The sequence below is a fragment of the Nycticebus coucang genome, chromosome 12, assembly GCF_027406575.1.
Source record: "Nycticebus coucang isolate mNycCou1 chromosome 12, mNycCou1.pri, whole genome shotgun sequence".
In the NCBI taxonomy this organism is placed as follows: Eukaryota; Metazoa; Chordata; class Mammalia; order Primates; family Lorisidae; genus Nycticebus; species Nycticebus coucang.
Genome location: NC_069791.1, coordinates 46,614,207 through 46,634,171, shown reverse-complemented (window position 1 = coordinate 46,634,171; position 19,965 = coordinate 46,614,207). Strand labels below are relative to the sequence as shown.

Sequence of the window (19,965 nt, the reverse complement as noted above, 5' to 3'; positions counted from 1 at the left end):
AATCTCATAATAGGAATGAAAAATTCACTGAAAACATTGGAAGATAAAGTTGAAGGAAATCTTTCAGAAAGTCAACTAAAAGAAGTAGAAAATGAAAAAGAAAATCGAGGGTTGAACTGGGAGATCTGACATCTGAATAATACAAGATCCACAAAAACAAAAGAAAAACCTGGAAAGGAGAAAACAAAGAAATATAATAACAATCCCATAAAAAACTTGAGGGTCCCAAAATTAGCCTTGTTCTAGTAGCAGGGCTGCAATTCAAGAAGAAACAGAGTACAGTTGGCTTTTAGCATCCGTGGGGGACTGGACTCCTGAGGATGTCAAAATCCACAGATGCGCCAGACCCTTATATATAATTGCACCGTGTTTGCATATGACCTACACACATCCTCTTGTATACTTTAAATCATCTTTAGGTTACTTATGACATTTACTACAATGTAAATGCTATGTAATAGTTGTTAGACTGTATTACTTATTTGTATTATTTTTTATTGCTGCACAGCTATTATTATTTTCTTGAATATTTTCCATTGTTTGGCAGAAAACACAGGTATGGAAGGCCAACTATAGTTCTGTTCACACTAATCCCAGGCATAACATTCTCCCCCTAACTCTTACCTCACTAAGTCATAGCCCTCTCTCTCACTACCCTTAATACTCAGGTCCCCTGTAATTTTTTTTTTTTTTTGGAGACAGAGTCTCAGTCGCTGTGGAATTGAGTGCCCTGCTGTCTGTCATAGGTCACAGCAACCTCAAACTCTTGGGCTCAAGTGATTCTCTTGCCTCAACCTCCTGAGTAGCTAGCTGGAACTATAGGCAGCCATCACAAGGTCCAGCTATTTTTTAGAGACAGAGTCCCTCTTGCTCAGGCTGGTCTCGAACTCGTGAGCTCAAGCAATCTGCCTGCATCGGCCTCCCAGAGTGCCGGGATTATAGGCATGAGCCACTGCGCCTGGCACTAGTCTCGTTTCTTTCTATACAAATCCTCCTCCTCCTCTTGCTACCTCTGTCTGCACTGAGTATCTGGCATTTCTTTGGTGTTTAGACTCACAGGCCCCTGCAGCTCTTCCTCAGCACCTCCTCACCCCTCCATACCACGTGAGGGCTCATATAATTTTGTAATCCTGGACACACTGCCAGATGATGTTTTTCAAACATTTAAAAAATCACATTCGGGCGGCGCCTGTGGCTCAGGGAGTAGGGTGCTGGTCCCATATGCCAGAGGTGGCGGGTTCAAACCCAGCCCCGGCCAAAAACCACAAAAAAAAAAAAAAAAAATCACATTCCACAACAAGGAAAACATTTTTGTATCACGTCTTATCATGAATTGACACCAAGTTTCACAAAATACTATTTTAGTCTCTAGATGGGACGCATTCTGATACTCTTTTTTTCTATCCTATTTACTTCTTCTATTCTACTGTACCTGAGTGAATTTTACTCTATTTCTGTAGAAGAAAAGTTGGTCTACATTAATTTTACCTTCTGGTAATGGAGCACTATCATAGTTTTTAAAATCTGCAATGAAGTCTTTGTGGACAGGAACCATATCACAGAGTTTTACATGTTGCAGGCTCAATGGATTTTTATATGATTAAGGAGATGTATCTCCTACTAATGATTATGAAAAACAGACAAATAACAGAGGACCTGGCTGCCTAGGCTGGCAGAATAGATTTTCCTATAATCACTTAGGGATGAGGACGTGACTCCTTGGGGACATAAAGAATCTCTGGAGGAGGGCAGGGCTGTGGGGCTGTGAGGCTGTGAATGGCCAGTCTAATCTGAAGAAACATATTTAATATTATAATTTTATATGTGGAATATAAAACTAATGTTTTTGTAATGCAAAATTAAGGGATAATGAGAAAGAGGCCAGAGAAATCTAAAAGCAAACTCTAAGTGCCAATATCATGTTCAAACTCCCCTCACATGGGTGCGGGGGATTGCACCAGACCAAGATTCAGGGGAAGCAAATTGGTCTTGACTTAGAGGCACTGTGCCTATTAATTCTGAGGACTGCTGTGAGGCTCATACTTCCAAAGAGCCTTCAAGAGTAAACTGTCACTCAAACTCAGGGTGTTTTACTCTTTTCTGGCTCTGTTGTAGCAGAGAATTCTAGAATTCCCCCTTCATTTGAGACTCCACTGAGTCTTTTTTATATATTTTTTGAGACAAAGTCTCACTCGGTTGCCCTGGGTATCATCATAGCTCACAGAAACCTCAAAGTCTTGGGCTTCGGAGATCCTCTTTCTCAGCCTCCAAGTAGCTGACACTACGGGTGTCTGCCACCATGCCTAGCAAGGTTTTTTTTTTTTTTTTTTTTTGTAGAGACAGAGTCTCACTCTATGGCCCTCAGTAGAGTGCCGTGGCCTCACACAGCTCACAGCAACCTCCAACTCCTGGGCCCAAGCGATTCTCTTGCCTCAGCCTCCCGAGCAGCTGGGACTACAGGCGTGTGCCACAACGCCCGGCTATTTTTTTTTTTTTTTTGGTTGCAGTTTGGCCGGGGCCAGGTTTGAACCCGCCACCCTCGGCATATGGGGCTGGCACCCTACCGACTGAGCCACAGGCGCCGCCCGCTAGCAAGGTTTTTTTCTGTTTTTAGTAGTGACAGGGTCTCACTCTTGCTCAGGCTGGTCTCCAGCAAACCACTTGCCTCGGCGTCCCGGAGTGCTAGGATTACAGGTGTGAGCCACCATGCCCTGCCCCTCAATTGAGTCTTGCCACTTGTAATGTTTTAAATTCCAGAAATATTACTCTGTGAACCACAGGATTTCAGAACTGAAAGAAGTTTAGTTCCCTTAACCCAACTAATCTTACCAAAGGGGAAGTAAGATTGAGATACTCATGACACAGCTACTAAATGGCGAAACTGAAACAAAAATTCCCATTCCCAAACTGCCATCTAATGCGTGTTGCAAGACTCTCGACAGCAGTGGTTCTCAACTTTCCTAATGCCCCAAACGCATTTTCATTGTTAAAAAGGGGTCACGACTCGGTGGCACCTGTGGCTCAAAGGAGTAGGGCGCTGGCCCCATATGCTGGAGGTGGCGGGTTCAAACCCAGCCCCAGCCAAAACTGCAAAAAAAAAAAAAAAAAGGGGAGGAGGGTCACGACCCACAGGTTGAGAACCGCTGCTCTATCGCTATTAGTGATGAAGTGAACATTTTAACCCCTCTTAACTCACTGCATTAGATATTTGGGGCAGACATTTGTACCCTGTTCAGAACAAAGGTATCAGAAGTTATTCTATGCAGTTGCTTATTTTATTTTTTTGAGACAGTGTCTCACTCTGTCACCTTGGCTGGAGTGCAGTGATGCCATCATAGTTCACTGTAAGCTCAAACTCCTGACCTCAAGTGATCCTCCCACCTTGGCCTCCCCAAGTGCTGGGATTATAGACATGAGCCACCACACCCAGCTTTATGCAGTTACTTCTTTTAGAAACTGGAAAACTGTGAGACTCTGTCTCTACAAAAAAAAAAAAAAAGAAATTGGAAAACTGATGACGAGATCTTACTGAGAAAGGGTCAGCTAGCTCTTTCCTTTGGTCTTTCTTTTCTTTTTATTCATTCAACCAACAACTACTGAGAATCTACTACGTGCTGAGTGTTGCACAGATGCTACAAGACAGAGGTGAAAGACTTGGTTTCCAACATCAAGAAAAGCACGGTGTAGTAAAGGGAGCCAGGAGCACGGAGGTTGTCCTCTGATGATGTGTTTAAGGGGCAAGGAATGTCAGGGCAGTAGGGGAACACAGAGGTGGACCACTCGGGTTAGTATGGGGGGCACTGGTGTATTGCTAACGTGTCTAGATAGGTCAAACTGACTTGGAGATCCTTACAGATCACTCAACTGGACATTTCATCACTGTTTCATTGATTCGCTGAATAAACATTGCTGAAAACTTCTGCCAGGTGATTCAGATTTGGAGATTAACATGACAGGGATAATTAAGAGGGTGGTGGGAAGAATTATATAAATTATTATATAATGCAGTAAATGCTCCGATAGTTTAGGGAGGGGATTTCAGGTAGTGGGTACAATGGGAGCAAAGAAGAGATCAAGAACAGTGTGATGATGACAAAAAACACAGCCAGTTCTGTGGAGCACAGTTCTGGAGCATGGAGACTGGTGAGCAGGGAACCCAAGGGAGGGGCCAGATCCTGGAAGAACGCCCAGACCGTTGTAGGGTATTGGATTTTATAACCATTAGTCCACTGACGCTGATCTGATAGCACACCAGTTTCATCTACCCTAAATTAGTTCAACTGACTTTTTTTTTTGTTTGTTTGCAGTTTTTGGCTGGGGGTGGGTTTGAACCCGCCACCTCCGGTATATGGGGCCGGCGCCCTACTCCTTTGAGCCACAGGCGCCACCCTGACTTTTGTCATCTGAACATAGGGTTTTGCATGCATGTCTTGGGTGGAGGATTCTCTGGAGTAGAAAAGAGCTCTAAGGAATGGTACACACAATCTGTGTTCCCAGCCTGTTCCCCAGGTGGAAAGTCCATGCAAGGAATCCAGTGGGATTCTAGGTGCCACAGCCTCCGTGATAAGGCTACCATCCTTCCAGCTTAACTCAACTCACCATCTCCTCCTGAATGATCCTTCCTTTCTATGAACTCCAAAAGTGAGGTGCCTCTAGAGCTGGAAGGCCCTTACCTATCTGCCAGTCCCACTGCTTCCTGACAGAGAGGAACAGACTGTCCAATGGGCAGTTGGACACCCAGGTCTGGAGCTCTGTATGGGACTGACATACAGATATAAATGCGGTGGTCATCAGCATACGGGGACACTACAGCTGTGAATGAGGTGATTGCCCAGGTGTTCTATCCCAACCTAATCGTGTTTGTTAGTCCCCTGCCCACAAGCCTTCATTCACCAAGTTCTTAGCTGCCTCTCAACGACCCACACACATGTATCTTCCACCTTCCTTGCCAGCCACACCCAGAGCACATCCTCCTTGGCCTTCTGTTCTTTCTTTTAACACCAAGGTCACTCCCCCAGCCCAGACCTGTACTTGCCGGTGCTTCTGCCCAGAGTCGTCTTTTTTTGTTTTGAGACAGAGTCTCACTCTGTTGCCTAGGCTAGAGTGCTGTGGTGTCATCATAGCTCACAGCAACCTCAAATTCCTGGGCTCAAGAGATCTTCCTGCCTTAGCCTCCCAAGTAGTGGGGACTACAGGTGCCCGTCACAACAACTGGCTAATTTTTCTATTTTTAGTAAAGATGGAGTCTTGCTCTTGCTCATACTGGTCCTGAACACATAAGCTCAAGTGATCTTTCTGCCTTGGCCTCCCACAGTGCTGGATTACAAGCATGAGCCACAGCGCCTGGCCAGCCCAGAAGTATTTTTCTTCTGCTTTTCCTGATGACTTCCAACTCACCCAACAGGTCTCAACCTAAAAGTTGCTTCCTCAGATAAGGTTCTAACTTAAAACAGCTTCTCACCATATTCATACAGGCCCTTACACATTCACAACACAATACTTATTGTAATTAAAATTAAATAATAATGGGTTCCATGCCCACCCCACAGCCCGGTGTGTCAGGGGCTGCCTCTACGGATCACCTTTGTACCTCTCCGTACCTAGTACCGTGCCTTGCATATTGTAGGCACCCTACAAATACTTGTGGGAAAGGAGGGCTACAGAGTGAAACCTGATTTTATTCTAGTGACAAGAAAGACAAGAGGCACACAGCTAGGTAGAGAGATAAGAATCTCAACTCACAAGACATCTGGGGGGAAAGCTGGGCCACAATGTCTTAATGTTTGAGACAATGTTTTCACAGAAACCACATCCATAACCTCTCATTTGTGTAAACTAAATAAAATCTTAAGGCTCCTTCTCGACCCCCTCTTGGCCAAGGGGATACCCTAAACCGAGTTGCTAGCCATGAGAAAGGCGATCACACATGCCTCATTATGTCCCCCTGCCTTCTCAGAGACGACCTTTGTGACTCAGGAATAGGCCTAAGGCTATCTAAGACATACCTACAGTCCTCAATATACAAAACAAACCACTAGAACCTGGGCATATGTCCAATAGTTTGTCTCTAATTAACAGACCCTTATCTTAAATCAAGCATTCATTTTAGCTGAATCCTGTTCTTTTAGAAGTCTCTTTCACCCAATTGTCAACTAAGGAATCTTTAAAACCACCTGTATCTGTAACCCACCCCCTTACATTGAGATGTCCCACCTTTTCAGCCCAAACCAATGCATGCTTTCCGTGTACTGATTTATGACTTTACCTGTAATTCCTGTCTCCCTGAAACGTATAAAACAACACTGTAACCCCACCGCAGCGAGTCTACTTGCTTAAGGCTTCTTGGATGTGGCTCTGGATCATAGTCCTCAAATTTGGCTCTGAATAAACCTCTTTAAATTATTTTACAGAGTATGGCTTCTTTTCCATTGACATTTGAACCACTGAACCACTGTGAGAATTTATGTTAGAGAAATGGATATTTTAAAAATCTTTTGGTTCTCCAGGGAGCTATATATAAATTTAACAAGAACTCTCTGCAGAAAATAAAGGATCTAAGTTAACACAGAATTGATTCTTAAAACTTAACATTTTTAGTGCATTTGCCTGTAATGGAACGTGATAATAACCCTCCTTCGCCCCACCTTCAGGTAGCCTACGCTCTCAATCAGTTATTAGATGAGGACTTTGGCCTGTAATCACAAACACTAATCTTGCCACCTGAGGTCGTGGGTATATACATTGATTTTGGAAGCCTGCATTCTTATTACAAGAAAAGATTGATCATAATAATTAACTCAACAGAGTACTTTCTATGTGTCGGGTATTATTAAACACTTCATGTGGATTTATTCATGCAATTCCTTCTTTTGTGAAGAAGTTAATGCTTTAATCCTAATTTTCAGATGAAACTGGAGAACAAGAGGTTAAGTAACTGCCCAAGTTACAATGACCAAGTGGTGTTGGGTCCTAACCAATGTGCACAGGCTGGACACAAATCTGATAAGGATGTCAGTTACTAATATCAGTCCTGCTCTAAGTATCCACAAGATCCACCCAATTCAATACAGAGAGCTATCTTCCTCCCTTCTTGAGCTATGAGGAGGAAGGCACCTGATAAGGTCTGCAGCAGCACTGGCCTCCCTGCTATGCCAAGAATCAATCCTGAACATCTGATGAGCCTGAAGCTCATGTTTCACGCGGCTCATCGAGTATAATCCATTTGCCCAGGAGAGTGAAAAACAATTTCTGATCCAAGTGCTTTCCAGGATACGAAAGAGAATTTCAGGTGAAGCCTCTCTTCAAAATAATAACACTCTGAATTTGTACATATTTTTTAAAAAGGTTGTAAGTATCTTTGGATATTTAATTAATTGCACATTGGCATTGGCATGCTCATCTCAGAGTTAAGAAATCTGAAGGTTCAAAGGGGTTGAGATCTTAAGTAACTTACCCAAAGTTATGTGCAAAACTAAGGGGGAGTTGTTACTCTGCCCAACCAAATACTAGGTATTCTGTTGAACAATTTGTAATTGGTTATCTCGTTTACATTTCAAAACAGTCTATTAAGATATGAAGCCAGTAGGCCAACTAATACATGCCCACACAAGAGAAAGACTCAATTCAATTCAAGTTGGGGAGGAGAGGGGAGGAGGTGGAAGGCAGGGGTGAGGGGAAAGGCAAAGAGTATTGGTGTGGTCCCCTTCATGGGCACAATGTAAGGTGTATGGCACACGTCCCAGGTGTGGGACACAACTACAACAGGGACTTTATTTAACAAATCCAAACACTGTAACCTAATTGTTTGTACCCTCATATTAATCTGAAATTTAAAGAAGTTTTTTTTTTTTTTTTGAGACAGAGTCTTACTCAGTGGTCCTGGGGTTGAGTGCCCTGGCGTTATTGCTCACAGTAACCTCAAACTCTTGGGCTCAAGTGATCTTCTTGACTCAGTCTCCCAAGTACCTGGCACTACAGGCACCTGCCAAAACACCTGGCTATTTTTAGAGACTGGGTCTCACTCTTGCTCAGGCCGGTCTGAAGCTCAAGTGATCTGCCCACCTGGGCCTCCGGATTATTTTCTCTCATAATTAGCTTCAGAGAGGCTAAATTACCTGTCACCCAACAGTTAGTAAGAGAGAAGTGGGGATGAGTACTGACATATGCTATTGCTATATTGGTAGAGTATACTAGTTTATAAAATGTTTATGTGTTTCCAAAGAATTTAATATTTATATAACCATTCTATAGCTGTAGAAACGGCGGTTCATTCACTTTGAATGATTTGCTTCAGTCTGATAACAATATGGCCCCATATTCCCATCAAAGGTTGATGGAAGATGTTTATCAGGGAGATGCATTTATCCTGGAGGCACCAAATCAGTGACAGGTGACACTGTACCATTAAGAGGCTAACAGAAACAGAAACTACTACAGTATTTAGAACAGAGGCACCCTGATGCAAGGACTTGGTTATACAAATAATACAGGGGCTGAGGTATTATCAGGGAAAGGGCACAGGGAAGCAACCTAGAGGTAGGTAAGCACCCTAGGAGAGACAGAGGAAGGATTACCTGTTACATAAGATCAGACACCTGGAGCACCTAGTACAGGCTAGAACAGTGATTTTCAACCATTGTGCCATGAAACATTTTTAAAGACCATTAATAAAATTATTTTGGGGGACGGCACCTGTGGCTCAGTGAGTAGGGTGCCAGCTCCATATATCAAGGCTGGCAGGTTCGAACCCAGCCCCAGCCAAACTGCAACGAAAAATAGCCAGGCGTTGTGGCGGGCGCCTGTAGTCCTGGCTACTCAGGAGGCTGAGGCAAGAGGCTCACCTAAGCAAAAGAGTTGGAGGTTGCTGTGAGCTGTGACTCCACAGCACTCTATCAAGGGTGACAAAGTGAGACTGTCTTAAAAATATATATATTTTTTTGAAAGAATGTCTAAGCAGGCCAGGTGCGGGGGTTCACGCCTGTAATCCTAAGCTCATGGGTTTGAGACCAGCCTTAGCAAAAGCGAGGGCCCCATCTCTAAAAAATAGCCATGCGTGTGGCGGGTGGGTGCCTGTAGTCCCAGCTGCTTGGGAGACTGAGGCAAGAGAATCGCTTGAGCCCAAGAGTTTGAGGTTGCTGTGAGACACCATAGCACTCTATGAGGGTAACAAAGTGGGAATCTGTCTCAAAAATAAAGAAAGAAAGAAAATAAAAGAAATTCAAAGTACAGTAAGTGTATTCGTTTTTTTAATCTCCTTTTTGATCAACATAATTAAGTGTGCCGTGGAAGTTAAACTATAGGCTCAAGTGTGCCGGGAGATAAAATGGTTGAAAAACACTGCTTTAGAGTCTGTAACAGCCAGCTATGTTCATTTCATTTGGAAGTGCCATGTTTGATGGGGCTATCCTGCTCATTTCCACTGGGAAAACCACAAGGTGAAAGGCCTCTGGTTGCCTCAAGAGTCTAGCTGAGGGCTTCTGCACGATGATCTTTGTACTAAGGATCAAATCTCCGCCCCCAGGCAACACATTCCTTTAACAAATGGGGCACCATGCTGGGAGCACCCTCTGCAGCTGTAGTGCACAAAGTACCTGTCCTCAAGGAGATTATATTCTAGTAATAGACTTTGTTTTCAGGGGTACAGTCCAGTTTGCCCAGGTCAGCACCACTGTACGTGCTTTCCTTACTCTGTATTCTAGGCACCCAAGTACAGCAGGTCTGTCGGCCAAAAACAATGGCACAGCTCTGGGCCTCTGTGCACATCCTTCTCCGTGTTGCGCCAACGTTCCTACACACCCCTGAGGCCCAGCTCAAGACATTCCTGTGAAGGCCTCATCATGATCCTGTGGCAAAACCGACCAACCCCTGCTCTGCGCTTCCCTGCCTGGCACATTTCCACCTATGCAGCACAGATCTTGTTCTTTTACACAGTAGACCCCTGAGGATAACCTCAGGGATATGGTCCGTGATTCCCAGTGGATGCCTGAACCACAGATATCCCTGAAACCCTGTACACACCACATTCCCCCCGTAGGTACAAACCTCTGATAAAGTTTAATTTATGAATTAGGCACAGTAAGAGACTAACACCAACAACCAGTAACAAAATAGAACAATTAAAGCAATTGTTATAACTCCTTTTGTACTTCCAGGCTATTAAGTAAAATTAGAATTATATGAACGCAAACACTTGCAATACCATGGTAGTTCATTTGCTAACCCAGATGGCTACTAAATGACTAGGTGTGGGCGCTGGGGGAAATGCATATTACAGCGTGGATGAGCTGGAGAGAGGGAGGATTCTTGTCCTGGGTGACTAGATTACATCCTGATACTCAAATTGGCCCACAATTGAAAACCCAGAAATTGTTTATTTCTAGAATGTTCTGTTCAATAGTTTTGGAGGTAGCTGACCTCTGGTAACTGAAACTGCAGATAAGAAGGAGGATTACTCTGCTTAGTTCTCCAGTACTGGGGAGTTTCTTGCCAACAAGGCCTTTTGTCAGTCATTTCTGCCAGCAACGGTCTTGTCTCTCAACAAACAAAATTGTTCTGAATGTGAATGAATGAAGGCATTCAACAGGCAGTGCCCAACTTGCCAGCTGGGCTTCTCCGGCAAATCACCCTCTCCGCTTTGTCCCCCACCCCCAGCTGTGCCCTTTGGCCGGCTGCACGGGACCTCTCTCTCCCCTCCTTCCCAGTCCCAGCGCTGGACGGTGGAGCGCCGTGCCCGAGGCGGAAGCCAGGACGCGCAGTGCGGGGCACACGGGTTTCTACTGGTCCCCGCCGAACCCCCTCCAGCCCTACCCAGAGTGGGGGTTTGGAGCGATCCCTCCTTCAAGTCCTCGGCAGCCCTGCGGGCCTACCTTGCCCCCTTTGCTCAGGACCTGCCAAGGCCACGTTTCTACGCTCCCGAACAGCGAGTTCTTGATCACGCCTAACATGTTGTCGCCGTCGCGCTCGGAGCGCACTGGCGGCGGGGCAGGCGCAACTTGGACTCCGCCCGGCTGCTCCGGGAGGGGCTCGGGGAGCGGAGGGGCGGCGCTCCGGAGGGGGGTGGGGGCGGCGCTGCGGGGGGGCGGGGGGAGGGGCGGCGCTCCGCCTCCTCTGGGCGTCCGCGGGCTTCCGTGAGGGAGCAGGGATGTGGGCACCCCGCAGTCGCTTCTGTCTACCCCTCCTCTTATATACGGAGTCTTACCAAATCGTGGGAGACCTGGGAACAGATTCTCGCCGGGACAGGATTTATTTAGCGAGCGGTGGTGGGGAGCTTCCTACCACCTGCCCCCGGGCCCTCTCTCTGTTTGCCCTCCGCGGTGTCCTCCGTACCTGGGCTCCAAAATCCCTGAGTCTCCAGATTCCTCGCGTGCTTTTCCCACTTCTACTGAAGGGCCAGATTCCTCGCGTGCTTTTCCCACTTCTACTGAAGGCCGTGTGCTTGTCCTGGCAGGTGCCGCAGCGCCCAGGCTCAGGGTCCGCCCAACACGCCCGCACCCCCCCGCCGCATCTCCACGCACCGAGACCCGCAGGTTACCTCTCATCTAGGCAATTGAAAAAGCATCTTAACGGATTTCCTGCTTAACACTTTCTTTCCTACCATCCGTTTTAATCACAGATCTCACATTATTTTTCTAAGCAGGCGTCCTCAAACTTTTTAAACAGGGGGCCAGTTCACTGTCCCTCAGACTGTTGCAGGGCTGGACTATAGTTAAAAAAAAAAACAAAACTATGAACAAATTCCTATGCACACTGTACATACCTTATTTTGAAGTAAAAAAACAAAACGAGAAGGAACGATTGTTCACACTGCCTCATGTGGCCCGCGGGCCGCAGTTTGAGGACCCCTGTAAAAGCTTTGCTCATTCACTCCTATTCAAAAATCTAATTTTATCACCATTTATTGAGTTGAATACCTGCTCCCTGCCAAATATTTTACAAATGTTATCTCCACTCCTCACACCGCTGGAAAATATTTTGTAGCTGCTTTTCAAAGGAAGAAACCGAGGCTCAAAACAGTAAGTTTCCAAAGTCAACAACCAGTGTGCAGCTTGGTGAGGATGGGAACCCTTGTCTATGGTGTCAGTGTTTACGGTGTCACTGCTTTAATTGTACTGTCACCTTGATCTTTACAGATCTACACATACGTCTGCATTCCGTATGTTCCTACCTCTGTGCCACACTGAGCTCTCCGCCAGGACAGTTTCCGAGTCCAGCTCACTCCTTGAATTTTTTTTTTTTTTTTTTTAAAAAGCTTTTAAAAGCTGTCTGCTATCCATGGGGAGTGGCTCGATCGTGGCTCGCTACCGGCTCACACTCCTGGGTTCAAGTGATCCTCCTGTCTCAGCCTCCTGAGGAGCTGATACCACAGGCCAGGACCACCAGGCCTGGCTAAATTTTTTGTTGTTGTTGAGTCAAGGTCTGGCTTCTTGCCCGGGCTGATCTCAAACTCCTGGCCTGAAGCAATTCCCCTGCCTTTCTCTTCCAAAGCGCTGGAATTACAAGTGTGAGCCACCCTGGCGCCAGCCCTTGAAATCAGACATCCTTAAAAGTATACCTCAAACACTGTGTCCCTTGTGGTCCTCCCTAAGCTCCCTTGTCATTTTGTTTGTTCTAATATCCTGCCTACATGAGGATTGTTTGTGTACTTTTTACCTGTTGGTTATATGTCTTTTGAAGTTGTTAGCCAGATTTGTGGCAGCTTTTTGAGCCAGCACCCAGGGACCTCCTGCTGTGCTTTCAGCCTGAAAAAGGGGAAGTTGAGTCTGAGCCAGGCAGTGGCATTCTAAGTGGTACAGATGACATCTAGTTTTGTCATAACAGATAATGACTAATAAACTACTCACAAAAGATTTATTTTTATTTTATTTTATTTTTTTAAAGTCAAGAACTTATTTTACAATAAACATTGAAGATCCCCCACTCCCCACCACCCTACAAAACTTTTTTTTTTTTTTTATTGTTGGGGATTCATTGAGGGTACAATAAACCAGGTTACACTGATTGCAATTGTTAGGTAAAGTCCCTCTTGCAATCATGTCTTGCCCCCATAAAGTGTGACACACACCAAGGCCCCACCCCCCTCCCTCCGTCCCACTTTCTGCTTCCCCCCCATAACCTTAATTGTCATTAATTGTCATCATATCAAAATTGAGTACATAGGATTCATGTTTCTCCATTCTTGTGATCCTTTACTAAGAATAACGTCTTCCACTTCCATCCAGGTTAATACGAAGGATGTAAAGTCTCCATTTTTTTTAATGGCTGAATAGTATTCCATGGTATACATATACCACCGCTTGTTAATCCATTCCTGGGTTGGTGGGCATTTAGGCTGTTTCCACATTTTGGCGATTGTAAATTGAGCTGCAACAAACAGTCTAGTACAAGTGTCCTTATGATAAAAGGATTTTTTTCCTTCTGGGTAGATGCCCAGTAATGGGATTGCAGGATCAAATGGGAGGTCTAGCTTGAGTGCTTTGAGGTTTCTCCATATTTCCTTCCAGAAAGGTTGTACTAGTTTGCAGTCCCACCAGCAGTGTAAAAGTGTTCCCTTCTCTCCACATCCACGCCAGCATCTGCAGTTTTGAGATTTTGTGATGTGGGCCATTCTCACTGGGGTTAGATGATATCTCAAGGTTGTTTTGATTTGCATTTCTCTAATATATAGAGATGATGAACATTTTTTCATGTGTTTGTTAGCCATTCGTCTGTCATCTTTAGAGAAAGTTCTATTCATGTCTCTTGCCCATTGATATATGGGATTGTTGGCTTTTTTCATGTGGATTAATTTGAGTTCTCTATAGATCCTAGTTATCAAGCTTTTGTCTGATTGAAAATATGCAAATATCCTTTCCCATTGTGTAGGTTGTCTCTTTGCTTTGGTTATTGTCTCCTTAGCTGTACAGAAGCTTTTCAGTTTAACGGAGTCCCATTTGTTTATTTTTGTTGTTGTTGCAATTGCCATGGCAGTCTTCTTCATGAAGTCTTTCCCCAGGCCAATATCTTCCAGTATTTTTCCTATGCTTTCTTTGAGGATTTTTATTGTTTCATGCCTTAAATTTAAGTCCTTTATCCATCTTGAATCAATTTTTGTGAGTGGGGAAAGGTGTGGGTCCAGTTTCAGTCTTTTACATGTAGACATCGAGTTCTCCCAACACCATTTATTGAATAGGGAGTCTTTCCCCCAAGGTATGTTCTTGTTTGGTTTATCGAAGATTAGGTGGTTGTAAGATGTTAGTTTCATTTCTTGGTTTTCAATTCGATTCCAAGTGTCTATGTCTCTGTTTTTGTGCCAGTACCATGCTGTCTTGACCACTATGGCTTTGTAGTACAGACTAAAATCTGGTATGCTGATGCCCCCAGCTTTATTTTTATTACTAAGAACTGCCTTAGCTATACGGGGTTTTTTCTGGTTCCATACAAAATGCAGAATCATTTTTTCCAAATCTTGAAAGTACGATGTTGGTATTTTGATAGGAATGGCATTGAATAGGTAGATTGCTTTGGGAAGTATAGACATTTTAACAATGTTGATTCTTCCCGTCCATGAGCATGGTATGTTCTTCCATTTGTTAATATCCTCTGCTATTTCCTTTCTGAGGATTTCATACTTTTCTTTATAGAGGTCCTTCACCTCCTTCGTTAGGTATATTCCTAGGTATTTCATTTTCTTTGAAACTATGGTGAAGGGAGTTGTGTCCTTAATTAGCTTCTCATCTTGACTGTTATTGGTGTACACAAAGGCTACTGACTTGTGGACATTGATTTTATATCCTGAAACATTACTGTATTTTTTGATGACTTCTAGGAGTCTTGTGGTTGAGTCTTTGGGGTTCTCTAAGTATAAGATCATGTCGTCAGCAAAGAGGGAGAGTTTGACCTCCTCTGCTCCCATTTGGATTCCCTTTATTTCCTTGTCTTGCCTAATTGTATTGGCTAGAACTTCCAGCACTACGTTGAATAGTAAAGGTGACAGAGGACAACCTTGTCTGGTTCCAGTTCTAAGAGGAAAAGCTTTCAGTTTTACTCCATTCAGTAAAATATTGGCTGTGGGTTTGTCATAGATGGCTTTAATCAATTTTAGAAATGTGCCATCTATGCTTATACTCTTTAGTGTTCTAATTAGAAAAGGATGCTGGATTTTATCAAATGCTTTTTCTGCATCTATTGAGAGGATCATGTGATCTTTATTTTTGCCTCTGTTAATATGGTGGATAATGTTTATGGACTTGCGTATGTTAAACCAGCCTTGCATCCCTGGGATGAAGCCTACTTGATCATGATGAATGACTTTTTTGATGATAAGCTGTAATCTATTGGCTAGGATTTTGTTGAGAATTTTTGCATCTATATTCATGAGTGAGATTGGTCTGAAATTCTCCTTTTTGTTTGGGTCTTTTCCTGGTTTTGGTATCAGGGTGATGTTTGCTTCATAGAATGTGTTGGGGAAGATTCCTTCTTCCTCAATTTTTTGAAATAATTTCTGCAGTACAGGAATAAGCTCTTCCTTGAAGGTTTCATAGAATTCTGGAGTGAAGCCATCTGGACCAGGGCATTTTTTGGTTGGAAGATTTTTTTATTGTTTCTTTGATCTCAGTGCTTGAAATTGGTCTGTTCAGGAGCTCTATTTCTTCCTGGCTGAGTCTAGGGAGAGGGTGTGATTCCAAATATTGATCCATTTCCTTCACATTGTCAAATTTCTGGGCATAGAGTTTCTGGTAGTATTCAGAGATGATCTCTTGTATCTCTGTGGGATCAGTTGTTATTTCCCCTTTATCATTTGTGATTGAGGTTACTAGAGATTTTACTTTTCTATTCCTCGTTAGTCTGGCCAATGGTTTATCTATTTTATTTATTTTTTCAAAAAACCAACTCCTTGTTTCATTAATTTTCTGAATGATTCTTTTGTTTTCAATTTCATTGATCTCTGATTTGATTTTGGATATTTCTTTTCTTCTACAGAGTTTAGGCTTAGATTGTTCTTCTTTTTCCAATTCCATAAGATCTCCTGTGAGATTGTTGATGTACTCTCTTTCTGTTTTTCGAATGTAGGCATCTAAAGCGATGAATTTTCCTCTCAAAACTGCTTTTGCAGTATCCCACAGGTTTTGGTAGCTTGTGTCTTCATTGTTGTTATGCTCAAGGAAGTTAATGATTTCCTGTTTTATTTCTTCCTGCACCCATCTGTTATTCAACAGAAGATTGTTTAATTTCCATGCCTTTGTGTGGGGTCGAGCATTTTTGTTAGAGTTGAGTTCCACCTTTAGTGCCTTATGGTCTGAGAAGATACAAGGTAAAATTTCAATTCTTTTGATTCTGTTGATATTTGTTTTGTGTCCCAGGATATGATCAATTTTGGAAAATGTTCCATGGGGTGATGAGAAGAATGTATATTCTTTATCTTTGGGGTGGAGTGTTTTATATGCGTCTATCAAGCACAGTTGTTCTAGGGTCTCATTTAAATCTCTTATATCTTTGTTTAATTTCTGTTTAGAGGATCTGTCCAGCTCTGTAAGAGGAGTGTTAAAGTCCCCTGTTATTATGGTATTGTCAGATATCATATTGCTCAGATTGAGTAAGGTCTGTTTCAAGAATCTGGGAGCATTTAAATTGGGTGCATAAATATTTAGAATTGAAATGTCTTCTTGTTGTATTTTTCCCTTGACCAATATAAAGTGACCATCATTGTCTTTTTTGACTTTAGTTGCTTTAAATCCACATGTATCTGAAAATAAGATTGCAACTCCTCTTTTCTTCTGAATTCCATTTGCCTGAAAAATTGTCTTCCAACCCTTGACTCGGAGCTTTAATTTGTCTTTTGAAGCCAGGTGTGTTTCTTGCAGACAGCAAATGGATGGCTTGTGTTTTTTAATCCAGTCAGCCAATCTATGTCTCTTCAGTGGGGAATTCAAGCCATTAACATTTATTGAGATAATTGATAAGTGTGGTAGTATTCTGTTTGTCTTATTGTGTGAGAGTCCATTGCTTAGTTTTATGTTTTGCAACAGTGTGGAGGTTAGGTTCTGTCCTTTAATTTCTGAGTTCTTACTTTGCTGCTGATCCACTGTGGTGGTCAGTGTGCAGAACAGGTTGAAGTATTTCCTGTAGAGCTGGTCTTGTTGTGGCGAATTTCCTCAATGTTTGTATATCTGTAAATGATTTGATTTCTCCGTCAATTTTGAAGCTTAGCTTAGCAGGGTACAGAATTCTGGGCTGGAAATTGTTCTGTTTAAGTAGATTAAAGGTAGATGACCATTGTCTTCTTGCTTGGAAAGTTTCAGTAGAGAAGTCTGCGGTCACTCTGATGGATTTGCCCCTGTAGGTCAACTGGCGCTTACTCCTGGCAGCTTGCAGAATCTTTTCTTTAGTCTTGGCTTTGGATAGGTTCATCACAATGTGTCTTGGAGAAGCTCGGTTAGAGTTGAGGCAACCTGGGGTCCGATATCCCTCTGAAAGCAGTGTGTCAGAATCTTTGGTGATATTTCGGGAATTTTCTTTTATAGTATTCTCTAATATGGCTTCTATTCCTCTGGGGCATTCTTCTTCCCCTTCTGGAATTCCTATAACTCGTATGTTGGAACGCTTCATAAAGTCCCATAATTCTGACAGTGAACGTTCTGCTTTCTCTCTCTTCTTTTCTGCCTCTTTTACTATCTGAGTTATCTCAAGAACTTTGTCTTCTACCTCTGAAATTCTTTCTTCTGCATGGTCTATACCTGTTGCTGATACTTTCCATTGCATCTTTAAGTTCCCTAATTGACTGTTTCAGTTCCTTCAGCTCTGCTATATCCTTTTTATATTCTTCATATTGTTCATCTCTTATTTGATTCTGTTTTTGGATTTCCTTTTGGTTATTTTCCACTTTATTAGCAGTTTCCTTCATTGTTTCCATCATTTCTTTCATTGTTTTCGACATGTGTATTCTAAATTCCCTTTCTGTCATTCCTAACATTTCTTTATAGGTGGAATCCTCTGCAGTAGCTACCTCATGGTCCCTTGGCGGGGTTGTTCTGGACTGGTTCTTCATGTTGCCTGATTCTTCCTCATGAGTGATTTCTTTTATCTGTTTCCTTACCCTAATTTTCCTTTCACTTCCTCTTGCTCTTTAAGTTCTCGTGCCTGTGGACTAAGGGTTACAGGACCAGAAGGGTGAGAAGGATGAAGAGCAAAAAGGTGATGAAAGAAAGGAGGACTGAGTGATAAGAAAAAAAAAAAAGAAAAATAGAGAAAGGAGAGGGGGTGGGTAAAAGGAATATTGACAAAAAGAAGAGAGGCACAGAAAGAGGGAGACAGAGCAATATAAGTGTACAGTAGGGTACTTTGATGCAACCTTAAAAAAACCCCACCTTCTTGGGGTGCCCAGTTGGGTGGTTCCCTTGAGGTCAGCAGCTCTTTGCTAACCTGATCAGACACAGTACCCCACCTCCACCAAGTAGACAGGAAAGACAAAAATGCTATAAATCAAACCAAAACAAGCAAACAGAAAATTTTACGGGATAAAATTGGGTGAAAAACCAAATAATAGCAGTAGAAATACTAGCAAAAATGAAGTTCTAGTTATTGAAAAAGGCAGCAATGGGAAATTATAATTAAACTAGAAAAATTGAGAAAGAAAAAGGATCTGTATGGAAAAGGTTGAAATTAAAAAACAACATCAACAACATCAAAATAAACAAAAAAAACAACCAAACCAAAAACAAACAAACAAACAAAAAAAACACAACCAAAAACAAAGCAGTATGTATATGTTATTGAATATTGTCTGGGCAACAAGTGGTCTTCTGGGGTATGAGATGTTAATCACAGTTCTGATACGACTGGAGGCTGCTGATTTCTCAAACCCCAGCAGGTAGACACCCTAAATCTCTCTTCAGCCCACTTAAAAGGCACTTTGAACGTGTAAACTTGCTGAGCAGAAGCTTTCCCAGGAAAGTGCTTGTCGCTGGAATCACTGCTGAAGTGGCTATCCACTTACCCAGTGTGCCAAAACCGGTCTCACTCTGCCTCTGAGGGTTAGGGCTGCAAGGCGGCTCAGACCCCACCCTTAGGCTACTTGGTGGATAGGTTACCAGCTCCCACCTGATTCTAGCTCTGCGACCCTGAGGGCTGAGCTTGCCGGGGCAGATCGCTCACAATGGCTCCCTGTGACCCAGAGCCAAACACTGTTAGCTCTGTCTGGCTCTGTGGCTCAGACTGGGGCCCTAGACAATGGCCAAATTTCTCCACACTCCTGCATAGGCTCTCCCCAAGGCAGTTCAACTGAGTGCCAAGTCCAAAGACACCAAAACAGTTCATAGGTAAGGCCTTTCTGGTTTGCAGTGTTGCTGCTACTGAACTTACAGTTGTGGGCGCGTTTAGACGGATTGAACACACGCGACCACTTGCCATTTTTCCACTGTTTTAGTCCTCCTCTTGGGGTCCAGAAGTCTCTCGCTGACTCCCTGTATCCTCACAGGGGTGATGATAGGCAGATCCCACCAGCCAGAGATGCCTGGAGTCCTATCTCCCCAGACTCACAGTGCCCAGATGCAAGGAAGCTGTTACTCGGCCGCCATCTTGCTCCGCCTCCTCCCTACAAAACTTTTGAATGTGGAATATTCAACAGCCTATCCATTTTAGTAGGTTACAAACACAGCAAAAACTCCAGTTGTCTAATGATGAATGTTTGAGAATAGTTTTTAAGTAGCTGAGCACCTACTGGAAAAATTTCTTAGCTAAAGGCTGAAAATAAAATTTAATTTCTGCACAGAAAATATCATTAACTTAGTAGGCTTTGTTTAATTGGTGGGATTAATTTTCCATGAAGTCAAAGTGGAATCGGACAATAAGCAGCATGAAATCATAGGCACACAGAACTAGAGCTCAAACTGCTAGCACGAATTCCAACATCGTACATAAGGCTAAGTCACTACTCAACTGTCCATTTCCATCATACTTGAGACTCTCCCTGTGCATCTAAGGGAAGGAATC

General features: G+C 43.3%; 1 protein-coding gene across 2 annotated transcripts in view; it reads right to left on the bottom strand.

Annotated features, from left to right (window-relative positions):
- Nucleotides 1-10,995, bottom strand: part of HEBP1 (heme binding protein 1) — a 39,589-nt gene extending 28,594 nt beyond the window's left edge. The window contains exon 1 of one of the 2 annotated variants that reach the window (XM_053556034.1): nucleotides 10,866-10,995. In XM_053556034.1, the coding sequence (XP_053412009.1) occupies nucleotides 10,866-10,943 (78 nt within the window). In that variant the 5' untranslated portion in view covers nucleotides 10,944-10,995. The remainder of the gene's footprint in view (nucleotides 1-10,865) is intronic. The other variant, XM_053556036.1, reaches the window with a different exon arrangement.
- Between the last annotated feature and the right edge of the window lie 8,970 nt (nucleotides 10,996-19,965).